Here is a 17,688-nt window from a genome sequence, read left to right on the forward strand (position 1 = left end):
TGCTGATGGATGAGCTCATACTATACTATTTCTTTCTTTCTTTTTTTTTTTTTTTTGAGACGGGGTTTCGCTCTGGTTACCCAGGCTGGAGTGCAATGGCGCGATCTCGGCTCACCGCAACCTCCGCCTCCTGGGTTCAGGCAGTTCTCCTGCCTCAGCCTCCTAAGTAGCTGGGATTACAGGCACGCACCACCATGCCCACCTAATTTTTTGTATTTTTAGTAGAGATGGGGTTTCACCATGTTGAAAAGGATGGTTTCGATCTTTTGACCTTGTGATCCACCGCGCACGGCCCATACTATACTATTTCACTAAGACTGAGATTAGAAGCTGGACACACTGTCACTTGGAGGGCAACTGTACTAAGTTGCAAACTAATTTCCCTTGATGCTACAATTTCTGAGATAGGTAGAATAACAGATTTATTTTAACTCAAATAAAATCTCATCAATTTGTGTATGAGGGTGTTCAACACAATTCTGCCCTTAACATTAATGTTAATTAAAAAAAAAACAACCTACTTAAAGTTTCTGATAAGAAAACTTGCAAAACTTAATTCATTTACAATGTGCTGGCAAGGGAATGAGCAATCTCAGAAGACACTAGGTATAATAATGATGAGGACAATGATAATAATAGGGGTCATTTGTTGTTATGCCGGACAGTGCCAGGCACTAGGTTAGACACTTCAGACACATTGTTTCTACTCCTCACAACCTGGCAAGTCTTATCCATGTTTTACAGAAAGGAACACAAAGACTCAGAAAGTAATTTGCCAAGGGCAGATATTCACTACAAAGTCATGATGCCAGCCTACTTTAAGATTCCTAACACCAGAGGTATTCAAGCAGAGGTTATAATCATCTACCAGGAAGGGACTGACCAAGATCATTAAAATATTTCCAACTCAAAAATCCTATGAAACTAAGTAAGAGTGAGAGTGAGAGTCCTTTAATGCAAGGTACTAGGTGGCCGGAAAGAAATTTTAATTTTGGCCGGGCCTGGTGGCTCATGTTTGTAATCCCAGCACTTTGGGAGGCCGAGGCGGGTGGATCACGAGGTCAGGAGATCAAGACCATCTTGGCTAACACAGTGAAACCCTGTCTGTACTAAAAATACAAAAAATTAGCCAGGTGTGGTGGCACATGCCTGTAGTCCCAGCTACCAGGGAGGCTGAGGCAGAAGAATCATTTGAACCCAGGAGGCAGAGGTTGCAATGAGCCGAGATTGTGTTACTGTACTCCAGTCTGGGCTATACAGTGGGACTATGTCTCAAAAAAAAAAAAAAAAAAAAAAAAAAAATTTAATTTAGGAGACTTGTGACCGTCAGCATGGGATAGAAAAGCCAGCATCCATACCACTGGGTGCATTCCTCCAGGGGGACTATTCACATCCAACACAATGAGAATGGGGCCCCTTGGAAGCATGTAATGCAATGGCCTTGATTACAATGACCACTTTGAATTATCATCCATTTTTCCTAAAATGCTCAAAACAGTTTCAAATATTCTGATTTTTCCTCAAAACATTTCTATAAGATAGATGAAGGCATGGCTGATCTTCCCATTTTACGTATGGGAACAAAGAGTGGGAGATATGTTGACTTGCCCAGAGTACCAGAACCTAATTCCCTCAATACCCAGTGAAATGCTACCGACCACTGGAATGGATATGGCTGACTCAACATACATCAAAATAGAAATTAATTGTGATTTTAAAAGATATATTTTGCCAGGCGTGGTGGCTCATGCCTGTAATCCCAGCACTTTGGGAGGCCGAGGCAGGCGATTACCTGAGGTCAGGAGTTTGAGACCAGCCTGGTCAACATGGTAAAACCCTGTCTCTACTAAAAATACAAAAAAATTAGCTGGGCATGGTGGCACGCACCTGTAGTCTCAGCTACTTGGGAGGCTGAAGCACGAGAATCTCTAGAACCTGGGTGGTAGAGATTGCAGTGAGTTTGCAAGATCATGCCACTGCACTCCAGCCTGGGTGACAGAGCAAGAGTCTGTCTCAGTAATTAAAAAAAAAAAAAAGGGCCGGGCGCGGTGGCTCAAGCCTGTAATCCCAGCACTTTGGGAGGCCGAGGCGGGTGGATCACAAGGTCAAGAGATCGAGACCATCCTGGTCAACATGGTGAAACCCCGTCTCTACTAAAAATACAAAAAATTAGCTGGGCGTGGTGGCACGTGCCTGTAATCCCAGCTACTCAGGAGGCTGAGGCAGGAGAATTGCCTAAACCCAGGAGGCGGAGGCTGCAGTGAGCCGAGATCACGCCATTGCACTCCAGCCTGGGTAACAAGAGTGAAACTCCGTCTCAAAAAAAAAAAGAAAAAAAAAAAAAAGATTTCCTTGGAATTTCAGAGTTCTGAGTTTCTAAAGAAATTCTGGCCGGGCGCGGTGGCTCAAGCCTGTAATCCCAGCACTTTGGGAGGCCGAGGCGGGTGGATCACGAGGTCGAGAGATCGAGACCATCCTGGTCAACGTGGTGAAACCCCGTCTCTACTAAAAATACAAAAAATTAGCTGGGCATGGTGGCGCGTGCCTGTAGTCCCAGCTACTCAGGAGGCTGAGGCAGGAGAATTGCTTGAACCCAGGAGGCGGAGGTTGCGGTGAGCCGAGATCGTGCCATTGCACTCCAGCCTGGGTAACAAGAGCGACACTCTGTCTCAAAAAAAAAAAAAAAAAAAAAAAAAAAAGAAATTCTGTTTACCTAGAACACAATTAGTCTCCCTTCAATTTCAGAGTTCTTTTTAGTCACCTGGGTGGAGGGTTATTCAGGAATTCCAAAAGTCCTATGAGGCTTTCTTCCAACTAAATATTCATATTTCTTTTAAGATACACAGTTTGGAAAGTCCAGGGATAGCTTTAACATGGGTTCCAGTGAAGAAAGGGCAGAATGAGAGGACCCTGATCCATTAGAAGGGCTCTACAGGACGTTAAAGGAACCTCCCACTACTTCCACAGCAACAAATTTTATATAGATGTATCTCCATGTCACAAAGGCCTCACTTGAAACAAATACATAAGAATCCTGATTTCTATACAATGATTTAAAAGGGATTTTAATTTTGTGAAATGATATCTAAAAGAATGCCTTTAAATGAATCAAACTTGTCAGGTACCTTTATAATATGATATGATGGAAACATTTTCCAAGAACACTTTTATTGTCTAAAGTGGGGTACACCTGTAATAATAAAGCGGCAATGAACTTTTGGAATATGAGCTGGAATTCCATAGTGCTCAATTCTGCATAGCAACACTCCTCTCACTTGCACTTATAAAGAGCGATTTAAACACTCTGTAGGCTACTCTCCACAGAACCATACAACACAAATAAAAATAAATGCCAAATAACTATTTTTAAATTTTCTTTTGAAGTTCCCAACATTTCAAATCTTATCCGATATATACTTCCAACAAATGGGATGACATGGGAGGCATAAACAAAATTATCCCCATTTTATAGATGAGGAAACTGAGGCCCAGAGAGGGAAAAAGGACTTGCCCAGGGTCACACAGCAAGTTCGTGGTGGAGCCGGGAACTGAATCCATGAGCCCAAGGCTCTGTCCATTTCCTGTGCCGCAGTTCCCTTCGCTCCTAAAATGGGAACAACATTGCCCATCTGGGTACACTAAGGAACTAAGGACAGACCCAGGATCCCAGCCATGCACATCTGCCCCTGTCTGCATCAAAGCTGTGACAGTAGTTATCCCATTCTATACAGTGCTACCAAACTCCCCAAACCCACTAGGGCATGTGACAGCTCTCAAAGGGATTAAATGATGTTCAGTTTTCAAGGGGCAGAGAGTTTATTTATGTGATTATTTTTGTATAGTAGCACATGCAAATACGCATCTAATGCTTTTTGGTAAAGGGGAACTTAGAGGAAGCAGAGAATTAAAATGACTTTCATAAATTAGAAAGTACGCAAGTCATTCTATAAATACATATTCCAAAGGGGAGGCATTCTATTCCTCCCATCATCCCAACCATGCAGGGTCAGGCAGGCTAGGTGTTCAAATATGGCTCAGGAACTGGTGGATGGCACATAGGTTACCATGAAGATTTCTTAGAAAAATAGGAATGGAGGCTGGGCGCGGTAGCTCACACCAGTAATCCCAGCACTTTGGGAGGCCGAGATGGGTGGATCATGAGGTCAGGAGTTCAAGATCACCCTGGCCAAGATGGTGAAACCCCATCTATACTAAAAATACAAAAAAATTAGCCGGGCATGCTGGTGGGTGCCTGTAATCCCGGCTACTCGGGAGGCTGAGGCAGGAAAACTGCTTGAACACGCAAGGCAGAGGTTTCAATCTAGGTGGAGCCTAGACTGCACCACTGCACTCCAGCCTGGTAACAGAGTGAGACTCTGTGTCTTAAAAAAAAAAAAAAAAAAAAAAAAAAAAGGGCCGGGCGCGGTGGCTCAAGCCTGTAATCCCAGCACTTTGGGAGGCCGAGGTGGGTGGATCACGAGGTCAAGAGATCGAGACCATCCTGTTCAACATGGTGAAACCCCGTCTCTACTAAAAATACAAAACATTAGCTGGGCGTGGTGGCGCGTGCCTGTAATCCCAGCTACTCAGGAGGCTGAGGCAGGAGAATTGCCTGAACCCAGGAGGCGGAGGTTGTGGTGAGCCGAGATCGCACCATGGCACTCCAGCCTGGGTAACAAGAGCGAAACTCTGTCTCAAAAAAAAAAAAAAGAAAAAAGAAAAAGAAAGAAAGAAAAAGAAAAATAGGAATGGAATATGTAGAAAGCAAAAAGGAGCTCCAGATGGAGTCTCAAATCCAGCATAAAGCCTTACTACAGGAAAGAAATTTTACTTTGTTACTAAAAAATAGGTCAGTGCTAATGACCCCCCAAAACAAGGGTTAAACAAAGGAAAGGGTGAAATGGTCTCTGCATCCTAACAAGATGCTAGCAGCTCTGTCTCCTGTCCTGTGATGGGACACCTGACATGCAAGCGGCTCAGAGCTGGGAAGCTGTCAGAGCATAGCACCTGACTGGGGCAGAACCCAATGAGGGTGGAGGGTGAATCACCAAGCCAGGGATCCTCGCCCCATCCTGCCTCTGGCTCTGAGTCTTACCTGTAGGTCTTGCCGTCTTTCTGATGGTCATCATCATCCTCAGGGGAGAGGACATAAGGGTCATTCATCTCAGGCAGCCCTGATTCCAGCATCCGCTTCTTCTTTCGGCCCCGGGGTGGCTTAGGAGCCACACTGCCACCTCCACCACCACCTCCGCCTCCTTCCTCAGTTAGGGTTGATGCTACCTTCTTGGAGAGGTCAGGGACCACCTGCAGGGCTTGTGAGCCAGGGGGAAGAGCTGAGACAATCATGGGAGCCGAAATGGGGAAGGTCTGAGCTGATGATGCTGTGGTCACAAGAGAGCCTGAGGGGGATGTGATTACCAAACCCGGACCTAGGATTGGGAGAAAAGGGAGATGGCGTCATGTTGTTCAGTCCTGATCTTAATCCTATTTCATCTCCCCCAGATTATTGTCTAATTAACCCCTCACCGCCCCCACCCAACCCGGAATACATAGGAAACCCCAAACCCTGTAGAAAAATAATGGTCTCCTAACCCTTGTCCCCACCCCCCTGGTAACAGTGAGATTTACCCCTTGATTGACTCCCTTCTCTTCTCCACCTCTGAGAACAGGAGACTCCTTGATTCAGAGAAGGAAAGAATGTCACCTCCTCAAAGGCAGGGACCGCATCTTCTACTTCTTTGTATCCCCCACAATGCCTAGCACATTGCTAGGCACACAGTAGGCACTTAATAAAAATTTGATTGAGTAATCAAACACATATCCCACTCCCCATGTCCTTGGAGCCCTCTAGTCTGGGGTACTGATCATGGAAGATCAACACCTCAGATTGGAGAAGAGCAGAGTTGCTCACCAGCAGTCATCAGTCCTGTAGACGGCACAGGGACCACCGTGATATTCTGGGTAACGGACGCTTGGCTGTGTGGAGTCAGCTGGTCTGACTTGGACTCTGTGTCCATACTGATGCCTGAGGGCAGGGACACTGAGGCAGGCACTGTCAGCAAGGTGGGGTAGTGAGGTGGAGCCAGCCCACAGCCCTTTTCTGGCAACAGCTGATCCTTCATCTTGTTGATGAACATTGTGTTCTCAATCTAAGAGAAAAGGAAGGGGAAGGGAGTGCCCTCTTCAGACTGAGAGATCGTTTTGCCTGCTCGTGAGCACATTTTAGTGTCTGTCCGCCGTTGGAATCAAGGATGAGTAGTTCATACCTTTGGCCTTCTAGAGAGAAGCCAAGACAGAAACACCAAGTAATTATCAGGGGTGGAGGACCCAGTAAAACAACATGTGGTGTACCTTCGGTCTCCATTGTTAACAGAACTTACTACTGAGAGTTAGGGAGAGCAAGAAAGCAACACCACTTACCTGTCCTGAGACTGTGGGGATAGAAGGCCAGAAGTATGGGTTAGAATTGAAGTGAGATTCTTCCATTCTACCTGAATTAAAAAGAGAACACATCACACTCAGGAATTACTCTGAAAAGCTAAGCAATGGAAAAGGGGAATCAAAGGGTTCCTGCTCTCCTCTGGCAGTGGATCACACGGCTGGCGACTGGCAGTTAAGACCTTAGTGTCTAGCACATGGGTCCCTTGGTCAGAGCCACCTGTCACTGTACCCCTATCCAACAGAGGCTATCCTACTCATTGACTGTGAAAGAACTTATACGTATTGCATTTACTCACACAATGCTATTCATGCCCCCTAAAGAAGAACTGATACTACTTTCCTTTGCTGGCAAAAAGAAACTGAGGTCATGAGAGGGAAGAGGATGTACCTAAGGTCACAAAAAACAAAGCACTGACTGACTTGAAAATAGCCAGGTACCAGTACCTATTATTATTCCTCTTTTCCTCGTTCTTCAAAACTAAACTATCTTCCTTGAAATAACAATTTTTTTTTTTCTTTTTTTGAGACAGGGTCTCACTCTGTCACCCAGGCTAGAGAATAGTGGCACAATCATAGCTCACTGCAGCCTCAACTTCCTGGGCTCAGGTGATCCTCCCACCTCAGCCTCCCAGATAGCTGGAACTACAGGCATGAGCCATTATGCCAGAATATTATTTTTTTCTTTTTTTTTTTTTTTTTTTTGAGACGGAGTTTCACCCTTGTTACCCAGGCTGGAGTGCAATGGCGCGATCTCGGCTCACCGCAACCTCCGCCTCCTGGGTTCAGGCAATTCTCCTGCCTCAGCCTCCTGAGTAGCTGGGATTACAGGCACGTGCCACCATGCCCAGCTAATTTTTTGCACTTTTAGTAGAGACGGGGTTTCACCATGTTGACCAGGATGGTCTCGATCTCTCGACCTCGTGATCCACCCGCCTCGGCCTCCCAAAGTGCTGGGATTACAGGCTTGAGCCACCGCGCCCGGCTATTTTTTTCTTTTTAAAGTAGAGACGGGGTTTCTCCATGTTGCCCAGGCTGGTCCTGAACTCCTAGGCTCAAGGGATCAGCCCGCCTTGGCCTCTCAAAATGTTGGGATTACAGGTGTGAACCACCATGCCCAGCCAATAAAAATTTCAAGAGTTCCAACCAATACATCTACAGTTCTATGTATTTTGAAAAGCTTCCAGGCCAGAGCACAAAATGACTAAGAACATTAAAAAATGAAGACTGGGCGCAGTGGCTCATACCTGTAATCCCAGCACTTCGGGAGGCTGAGGCAGGTGTATGACTTGAGGTCAGGAGTTTAAGTCTAGCCTGACCAACATGGTGAAACCCTATCTCTACTAAAAATACAAAATTAGCTGGGTGTGGTGGCACATGCCTGTGATCCCAGCTATTTGGGAGGCTAAGACAGGAGAACTGCTTGAATCCAGGAGGCGGAGGTTTCAGTGAGCTGAGATCAATCCATTGCACTCCAGCCTGGGCAACAAGAGCAAAACTCCATCTCTTAAAAAAAAAAAAAAAAAAAAAATTGGCTAGAATCAGAATGAAAGCATATTTTGAGTACCAACTACTGTCTGAAGACCACACCCCACCAATCCCACCAAGGTCTAAGAACATTCATGGTTCTACACTGAGTACCATACACGCTGCACTGAGCAGTGAGAATCAAGGAATCACGTTTTAAAAAGCGTTCTGGGGCTGGGTGTGGTGGCTCACACCTGTAATCTCACCACTTTGGGAGGCCGAGGTGAGCAGATCACCTGAGACTGGAAGTTCGAGATCAGCCTGACCAACATGGAGAAACCTCGTCTCTACTAAAAATGCTAAATTAGCAGGGCATGGTGGGGCATGCCTGTAATTCCAGCTACTCAGGAGGCTGAGGCAAGGAGAGTCACTTGAACCCGAGTGGCGGAGGTTGTGATGAGCTGAGATTATGCCATTGTACTCCAGCCTGGGTGACAAGAGCAAAACTCCATCTCAAAAAAAAAGTGTTCTGGCACTAGCAGTAGTACCCCCGATTTCAGGAGGAGGGATTTAGAACAGGCACAACAGTAGTGGGCCGGAATACACACATAGTGCTACACTCCTGCTTTGTATTTCTCAAAAACTGCTTCTAGCTGAGTGCAGGGGCTCATGCCTGTAATCCCAGGACTTTGGGAGGCAGAGGTGGGTGGATCACCTGAGGTCAGGAGTTCAAGACTAGCCTGTTCAACATGGTGAAACCCCGCATCTACTAAAAATACAAAACTGGTCAGGCAGAGTGGCACACACCTGTAGTCCCAGTTACTTGGGAGGTTGAGGCAGAAGTGCTTGAAGCTGGGAGGCGGAGGTTGCAGTGAGCTGAGATCGTGCCATTGCACTCCGCCTGGGTGACAAGAGCAAAACTCTATCTCAAAAAAAAAAAAAAAAAAAAAAAAAGGCTAGGCGTGGTGGCTCACGCCTGTAATCCCAGCATTTTGGAAGGCCAAGGCAGGCAGATCCCTTGAGGTCAGGAGTTCGAGACCAGCCTGGCCAGCAGGAGGAAATCCTGTCTCTACTAAAAATAGAAAAAAAATAGCTGGGTGTGGTGATGCATGCCTGTAATCCCAGCTACTCAGGAGGCTGAGGCAGGAGAATCGCTTGAACCGGGGAGATGGAGGTTGCAGTGAGCCAATATCATGCCACCGCACTCCAGCATGGGCAACAAAGTGAGACTCCCCCTCAAAAACAAAAACTACAACAACAACAACAACAACAACAAAAACAACTGAGCTTCTAAGAGTTCAAATTCTCTGTATGAGGATAATCAAGCTTAAAACTTTGTGACCAGGCCCGGTGGCTCATGCCTATAATACCAACACTTTGGGAGGCTGAGGCAAGTGGATCATCTGAGGTCAGGAGTTCAAGCCCAGCCCAGTCAACATGGTGAAACCCTGGTTCTACTAAAAATACAAAACTTAGCTAGGAATGGTGGTGCACTCCTGTAATCCCGGCTACTAGGGAGGCTGGGGCAGGAGAACTGCTTGAACCCAGGAGGTGGAGGTTGCAGTGAGCCAAGATCGTACCATTGCCTGGGCAACAAGAGTGAAACTCCATCTCAAAAACAAAACAAAACAAAACAAAAACTGTGAGAAATAAGGAACAAGAAAAGTAACCCCTCAGAATCATGCCACCAAGTAACAGATGGGTACAGAACACAGGCATCTCACCACCCAGTTTCACATACTGATCACTTCTTCTAGCAATTAAATTGGCAGTATGTTGGTCAAGAGTAGCTTCCCAAAATCCTGGACCAGGAAAGACAGAACCCCACAAAAGGCAAATAAGAAGAGTGTGTGAGACTGGTGAAATGGGGACATAAGGAACAAAAAAATAAACAGTATTACCAGGCTGCTACTCTGAGCAAAGCACAACCAAGGTTCAGGTGGGGAAGACCCATGACAGGCAAGTTAGACCCACTGAAGATAGGCTGGAGGCGGACACCAGAGATACTGAGAGCTAAAGGGTGGCCGGGCAGAGAAACTTGGGTTGTCAGTACTGACTAAGGAAACAAGGAAGGAGCTTCAACAAAGGCACTGAAGTTGGAAATCACTCTAACATAATTCTGTTCCTTATCCTTTTCTAGAAAACATCACATTGTTTTTGTTCTATTAAACAGCACTCTCAATTTTCATAAAATCTACAAAGCGAAAAACTGAATTTTAGCCTTTTTAAAAAGTAGCAAGGGTGGAATATGCCAAATCTGTGACTACAACAGCTTCATATAAATAGGCTCACTATTAAATGACCAAAAATCAAGTATACATTAACTCTGTTTTCTGAGTTATAAAACGCAATAAAACTAATCAGTCTCTGACACAGGTACTTACTTGGTCCTTTCAGCTATAGCTTTATAAAGGAGTCTTAAGGCTGGGTGTGGTGGCTCATGCTTGTAATCCCAACACTTTGGGAGACCTAAGCAGGAGGATCACTTGAGGTCTGGAGTTGAGACCTCTTATAAGCTTGAGCAATATAAGTGAGACTGTGTTTCTAAAAAAATTGGAAAAAAAAAAAGAAAGAAAAAAGGCAGATGTGGTGGTACACATCCATAATCCTAGCTATTTGGAAGGCTGAGGTGGGAAAACTGCTTGAGCCCAGGAATTCAAGACTGCAGTGAGCTATCATCACATCACAGTACTCTAACCTAGGTTAAGAGTGAGACCCCATCTCTGTTTCTTTTCTTGAGAGACAGGGTCTTGCTATGTTGCCCAGGCTGGAATGCAGGGGGTATTCACAGGCATGATCCCACTACTGATCAGCACGGGAGTTTTGACCTGCTCCATTTCTGACCTTGGCCGGTTTACCCCTCCATAGGCAACCTGGTGGTCCCCCACTTCCGGGAGGTCACCAAATTGATGCCTAACTTAGTACGGACACCTGATCGGCATAGCGCACTACAGCCCAGAACTCCTGGGCTCAAGTGATCGATCTGCTCACCTCAGCCTCCCAAGTAGCTGGGACTATAGGCACAAGCCACCACGCCAGTGAGACCCCATGTCTTCAAAAAAAAAAGAAAAGAAAAGAAAAAAAAAAAAAAAAAAAAAACACACAAGTTGCAGTGGCTCACATCTGCAATTCCAGCACTGTGAGAAGCCAAGGTGGACAGATTGCTTGAGTCCACCAGCATGGGTAACATGGTGAAACCCCATCTATGCAAAAAATACAAAAATTAGCCAGGTTAATTTTGTGGTAGCGGGTGCATGTAATCCCATCTACTTGGGAGGATGAGGCAGGAGAATCATTTCAGCCCAAGAGGCAGAGGCTGCAGTCAGCTGAGACTGCGCCACTGCACTCCAGCCTGAGTAATAGAGCAAAACCCTGTCTCAAAAACAAACAAAAAACAAAAAACAAAACAAAGATGGGGGTTTCACTTCTCTTCGGGCAACAGAATCAAGATACAATCAGATCACAGTAAGAGAATCCAACCTTGCCAAGCTTTTGGGGAAACAGCAATCGCATCTTTTACATCTGTATCTTATAAATGTCCCCAACATACAACTTTATCACCTAAAACACAATTACATATTTAATGAATTGAACAATAGTGGACTTCCTGCATGTAGGTTTTGCAAACAATGCTGGGGCTCAAGTCTTACCCACAATCCCCCCGTCTAATCTTCTAGTGGAGAGAAATGAAACAGACAAGTTAAGAGTGGTGATGAATTATGGGAATGAAGTAGAGAATGAGGACGAAGAGAATGGGTGCCAAGGCTCACACCTGTTATCTCAGCACTTTGGGAGGCCAAGGCAGGTGGATCACTTGAGGTCAGCACTTTGAGACCAGCCTGGCCAACATGGTGAAACCACATGTCTACTAAAAACACAAAACTTAGCTGGGCATGGTAGCACATGCCTGTAATCCCAGCTACTCAGGAGGTTGAGGCAGGAGAATTGAACCCAGGAGGTGGAGGCTGCAGTGAGCCAAGATCGCACCACTGCACTGTAGCCTGGGCGACAGAGCAAGACTCTGTCTCAAACAAAAAAAAAAAGATTAAAAATTACGAGGGAGAGTAAATGAAAAGTCCAATATATAATTATCCTCAAGAATCAAGGAAGTTGGCTGGGCGTGGTGGCTCATATCTGCTATTCTAACACTTTAGGAGGGCAAGGTGAGTGGATCACTTGAGCTCAAAAGTTCAAGACAAGCCTGGCCAACATGGCGAAACCCCATCCCACTGGGCGCGGTGGCTCCTGCCTGTAATCCCAGCACTTTGGGAGGCCGAGGCAGGCAGATCACGAGGTCGAGATAGAGGCCATCCTGGCCAACACGGTGAAACCCCGTCTCTACTAAAAACACAAAAATTAGCCAGGCGTGGTAGCAGGCGCCTGTGGTCCCAGCTACTCAGGAGGCTGAGGTGGAAGAATCGCTTGAACCCAGGAGGCGGAGGTTGCAGTGAGCTGAGATTGCACTATTGCACTCCAGCCTGGTGACAGAGCAAGACTCTGTCTCAAAAACAACAACAAAAAACAAAAACAACAACAAAAAACCCCAACTGTACTAAAAATACAAAAATTAGCCAGGTGTGATGGTACATGCCTTTAGTTCTAGCTAGCTGGGAGGCTGGGGCAGGAGAATCACCTGAGTGCAGTGAGCCAAGATTGCACCACCACAGTCCAGCTTGGGTGACTGAGAAAGACCTTGTCTCAAAAAAAAAAAATAATAATAATCAATCAAAGAAGTAAATCCACCATGCATGTGAAAACGTAGGAAGAAAGAGGCTGGGCATGGTGGCTCACACCTGTAATCCCAGCACTTTGGGAGGCCGAGGTGGGTGGATCACAAGGTCAGGAGTTCAAGACCAGCCTGGCCAACATAGTAACTCCATCTCTACTAAAAGTACAAAAATTAGCCAGGCATGGTGATGCATGCCTGTAGTCCCAGCTACTTGGGAGGCCGAGATGGAAGAATTGCTTGAATCTGGGAGGTGGAGGTTGCAGTGGGCCAAGATTGCATCACTGCACTCCAGCCTGAGCAACAGATCGAGACTCTGTCTTTAAAAAAAAAAAAGGGTAGACAATGTCACCACCACCATCAACACTTACTAAACACTAACTGTGTTAAAGGTAGTTTTCTAAGCACTTTACAACTATTACATTATCTAGTCCCTGCAACAATGAGGTAGGTACTGTAATTCCCATTTGAAATGAGGAAACTGGAGGCACAGAGTTCAACAGTAAAGAGCAAAGCAGGAATGTGACTCTAGGCACCAAAGAACAAGTTAAGGAAAGGGGTTCTACAAGGAACCAAAACCATGTAACTGCAATACACACTTTCTGATGTTTGGCTTGATCCAGGAATTAAAATTTAGAATATTTCCAGGAATGAACTATGTATTTTCCAGGTAGTTCTCAATAAATGTTTTCAAAATTGAAGTTTCTGATAAAAGCAAAATGACATGCAGTTCAAGGTCATATTCCTCATCCTGTGAAACCTCACTTAGCTACCAAGAGAACTGATTTTAGGATGACAGACCCTGAATAAAGAGGCCACACTTTACAAAGGAAAATAAATAAGAAGCCCCTCCCACTTACTTGGATACCCAGTTTATTACATCTCTGTACTCCTAAAATGAGATCCATGAAGAGCTAAAAATCAAAGCTATTGCTAGAATACAATGTAAATGGCACCCCCAGAGTTGTGTAACAGGGCGCTCTGGAGCCTGATTACTCAGATACCTGCTTACTATCTGTTTTACCACTTACTCTATCTTTTGTGGAGAAAATCTCTCCAAAGAAATTTTCACTTTGGAAGGCCAAGGCATATGGATTGCTACTTGGGAGGCTCAGGTGGGAGGACTGCTTGAACCGGAGGCAGAGGTTGCGGCCAACATCCAAGCAGGCACATATCAACACTCTTATAACCCAAAGAAGCCCACTGATATTACACAAAAAACTCATGTCTACACAGAGTGTGCCAGTTTTAATGATTATGGCAATATATTTAAAGAAAGCACTTTGGGAGGCCAAGATAGGAGGATCACTTGAGCCCAGGAATTCAAGAACAGTTGGGGCAAAATAGGGAGACCCTGTCACTACAAAAAATTAAAACATCTCGCCTGGCGCGGTGGCTCAAGCCTGTAATCCCAGCACTTTGGGAGGCCGAGACGGGTGGATCACGAGGTCAAGAGATGGAGACCATCCTGGTCAACATGGTGAAACCCCGTCTCTACTAAAAATACAAAAAATTAGCTGGGCGTGGTGGTGCATGCCTGTAATCCCAGCTACTCAGGAGGCTGAGGCAGGAGAATTGCCTGAACCCAGGAGGCGGAGGTTGCGGTGAGCCGAGATCGCGCCATTGCACTCCAGCCTGGGTAATGACAGCGAAACTCCATCTCAAAAAAAAAAAAAAAAAAAAAACACTACAATTTTTTTTTTTTTTAACTCTTGAGACAAAGTCTCGCTCTATTGCCAGGCTGGAGTGCAGTGGCGTAATCTCAGCTCACTGCAACCTCCACCTCCCAGGTTCAAGCGATTCTCCTGCCTCAGCCTCCTGAGTAGCTGAGACCATAGGCGTGTGCCACCGTGCCGGGCTAATTTTTGTGTTTTTAGTAGAAACGGGGTCTCACCACTTTGGCCAGGATGGTCTTAATCTATTAACCTCGTGATTCCCCTGCCTTAGCCTCCCAAAGTGCTGGGATTACAGGTGTCTGCCATCGAGCCTGGCTACAAAATTTTTCTTTTATATTTATTTATGTTTATTTATGTTGCCCAGGCTGGAGTGCAGTGGAACAGTCTCAGCTCACTGCAACCTCTGCTTCCCAGGTTCAAGCGATTCTCCTGCCTCAGCCTCCCAAGTAGCTGGGACTACAGGCACCCGCCATCACGTCTGGCTAATTTTTGTACTTTTAGTAGAGACAGGGTTTTCCCACGTTGGTCGGGCTGGTCTCCAACTCCTGACTTCAGCTGATCTGCCCGCCTCGGCCTCCCCAAGTGCTGGGATTACAGGCGTGAGCCACCGCACCCAGCCTACAAAAAGTTTAAAAAGTAGCCAGGCATGCTGGCTCGCAGCTGTAGTCCCAGCTACTTGGGAGGCTCAGGTGGGAGGACTGCTTGAACCCGGGAGGCAGAGGTTGCGGTGAGTGGAGATCACGCCATTTCACTCCAGCCTGGGCAACAAGAGTAAACTCCATCTCAAGGAAAAAAAAAAAAAAGACGAGAGGTTTACTGCTGGGCGAGGTGGCTCACACCTGTAATCCCATCACTTTGGAAGGCCAAGGCATATGGATTGCCTGAGTTCAGGAGCTCAAGACTGGCCTGGGCAACAGGGCGAAACCCTGTCTCTACTAAAATACAAAATATTAGGTGGGTGTGGTGGCACATGCCTGTAATCCCAGCTACTCAGGAGGCTGGGACAAGAGAATCGCTTGAACCGGGAGTGGGAGGTTACAGTGAGCCAAGGTCATGCCATTGCACTAAAGCCTGGGAAACAGGGCAAGCCTCAGTCTCAAGAAAAAAAAAAAAGGTGGGGGGAAGGTTTACTATAATTAAGTCAGAGGGTAATTTTCTCTCCGGAGACTCAAGGAACTACATGTTCCTTCTCCAATCTCAAAAGAAATCTCAGAAGCACTCAAGAGGTAAAGAAGAGAAACATTAAGCCAGGCGTGGTGGCTCACGCCTATAATCCCAGCACTTTGGGAGGCTGAGGCAGGCAGATCACCTGAGGTCAGGAGTTTGAGACCAGCCTGACTAACATGGAGAAACCCTGTCTCTACTAAAAATACAAAATTAGCTGGGCATGGTGGTTCATGCCTGTAATCTCAGCTACTTGGGAGGCTGAGGCAGGAGAACTGCTTGAACCTGGGAGGCCAAGGTTGCAGTGACCCGAGATCGTGCCATTGCACTCCAGCCTGGGTAACAAGAGTGAAACTCCACCTCAAAATAAATAAATAAATTTAAAGAAAGAAAGAAAGAAAGAAAGAAAGAAAGAAAGAAGAGAGATACTATCAAGTATTAATAATAGTCATGAAACACAGTAGGACTTGAACTCTTGGACCAGAGCTTTGTCTATCTGACCACATCCTTGCATGATGCTACCCTATCCAGGGATAAAGGTGTCATGGCCTCCAGCAGCTGTTTTTGGCAGATATGGTGACGACCACCATTTCCGTCCCAGAACCCACTAATTGATTTTTACCGTTTTTTTCAAATAAAGCATGACTTTCTTTTCCTAATAAAATAACATTGCCTTAACACAACCAATCCTTAGAAAACCATCAAATATACCCATCAAGTTCAGTAGCTAGAGCAGGCATCCCCAAACTTTTACACAGGGGGCCAGACCGTTGGAGGGCCGCCACATACTGTGCTCCTCTCACTGACCACCAGTGAAAGAGGTGCCCATTCCTGAAGTGCGGCAGGGGGGGGGATAAATGGTCTCAGGGGGCCGCATTCGGCCTGCAGGCCATAGTTTGGGGACGCCTGAGCTAAAGAATGGCCTTAGGAATCAAGATTTGTGAATTCTTTTTTTTTTTTTTTTTTTGAGACAGAGTCTCACTCTGTTGCCCAGGCTGTAGTGCAGTGATACGATCTCGGCTCACTGCAACCTCCACCTCCTGGGTTCAAGCTATTCTCCTGCCTCAGCCTCCCGAGTAGCTGGGATTACAGGCGCTTGCCAACACACCTGGCTAATTTTTGTATTTCTAGTAGAGATGGGGTTTCACCATGGTGGCCAGGCTGGTCTTGAACTCCTGACCTCAGGTGATCCGACCTCCCAAAGTGCTGGATTACAGGCGTAAGCCACTGCACCTGGCCAAGATTTGTGAATTCTAATTCTAGGTCATACATCAGTGGATGACTCTTAATTATTTAAGTGGATGAATTAACTATTTTACTAGGTTTCTATTAGGATGGAGGATGGAAGAGGATGAGCCTTTTGTAAGGCATATGGTGATGGGATAAAGGCAGCACAAAAAAGAGAAAGGATTAAATGCCCCAAGTGCTCCTAAAAGGAAAAGTTATAGAAATACTTCCACAAGGTGAGGACTATTAGCGACAATTAGTGAAAATTACCTAAGAACTACATAATTACAAAAGGAATTACCCAAAAGTAATAAATCTACAGCCTCCAGCTTAGTAATCACCTACACATACGTAGCACCACCACCACCAAAAAAAAGATGGAAAAAAAATCAACTTGAATTCAACTACAGAAAGAACTTAGACACTGTTGAGAAACCATTCCAAAACACACAACTGCAGAAAGGCTACATTAGCTGAAGACTTGAAGAAACACAGAAAGTTTTTACACAAAATCTTTCTCTCAGGTTCTAAAGACATTCAAGAAGGGCCATCCCAGTAGGATACAAGAGGCCTTCCTATTACTATCCATAGACTCTTCCAAGAACAAATAACTCAGAACAAATGCACCCCAATGTTACTGGGAAACATCACTACACCATACACAAACAGACTAAACAGGACTGCTACCACCCCACAGCTGGCAACCTGGGCCAACAGCTCCTACCCTGGTACCACCGGACCACTTTACCCTGCATCCCATGGGAGGGACAGCGCTGTGGTTCTCCTTGCCTTGTCTGTTCCACTATAAATGATGGATTTGGGGAATGTGAGGCTAAAATAAATGACTAAGTCTGGAGAAGAAGAGATATGTACCCAATATTTCATCAACAACTTGGCTCAGAAACCCATGAGGCATTTTATAAACTGTCCTGGAACTGGTTTTTAAAAGATACCTCCGGGGGGCCAGGCACAGTGGTTCATGCCTGTAAT

At 45.7% G+C, this 17,688-nt stretch overlaps 1 protein-coding gene across 11 annotated transcripts in view; it reads right to left on the reverse strand.

Moving 5' to 3' along the window:
* ZNF384 (zinc finger protein 384) overlaps positions 1-17,688 on the reverse strand; it is a 28,581-nt gene that overhangs the window by 8,503 nt on the left and 2,390 nt on the right. For 5 of the 11 annotated variants that reach the window (XM_039461641.2, XM_039461648.2, XM_039461642.2 and 2 more), the window contains 5 exons: positions 6,421-6,491; positions 5,912-6,149; positions 5,629-5,676; positions 5,096-5,429; positions 3,512-3,604 (listed from right to left, as the gene is read on the reverse strand). In XM_039461641.2, the coding sequence (XP_039317575.1) occupies positions 3,512-3,604; positions 5,096-5,429; positions 5,629-5,676; positions 5,912-6,149; positions 6,421-6,486 (779 nt within the window). In that variant the 5' untranslated portion in view covers positions 6,487-6,491. The remainder of the gene's footprint in view (positions 1-3,511; positions 3,605-5,095; positions 5,430-5,628; positions 5,677-5,911; positions 6,150-6,420; positions 6,492-17,688) is intronic. The other 6 variants (XM_039461644.2, XM_039461649.2, XM_039461645.2 and 3 more) reach the window with 3 other exon arrangements.

Source organism: Saimiri boliviensis, chromosome 7, assembly GCF_048565385.1.
Source record: "Saimiri boliviensis isolate mSaiBol1 chromosome 7, mSaiBol1.pri, whole genome shotgun sequence".
Classification (NCBI taxonomy): domain Eukaryota; kingdom Metazoa; phylum Chordata; class Mammalia; order Primates; family Cebidae; genus Saimiri; species Saimiri boliviensis.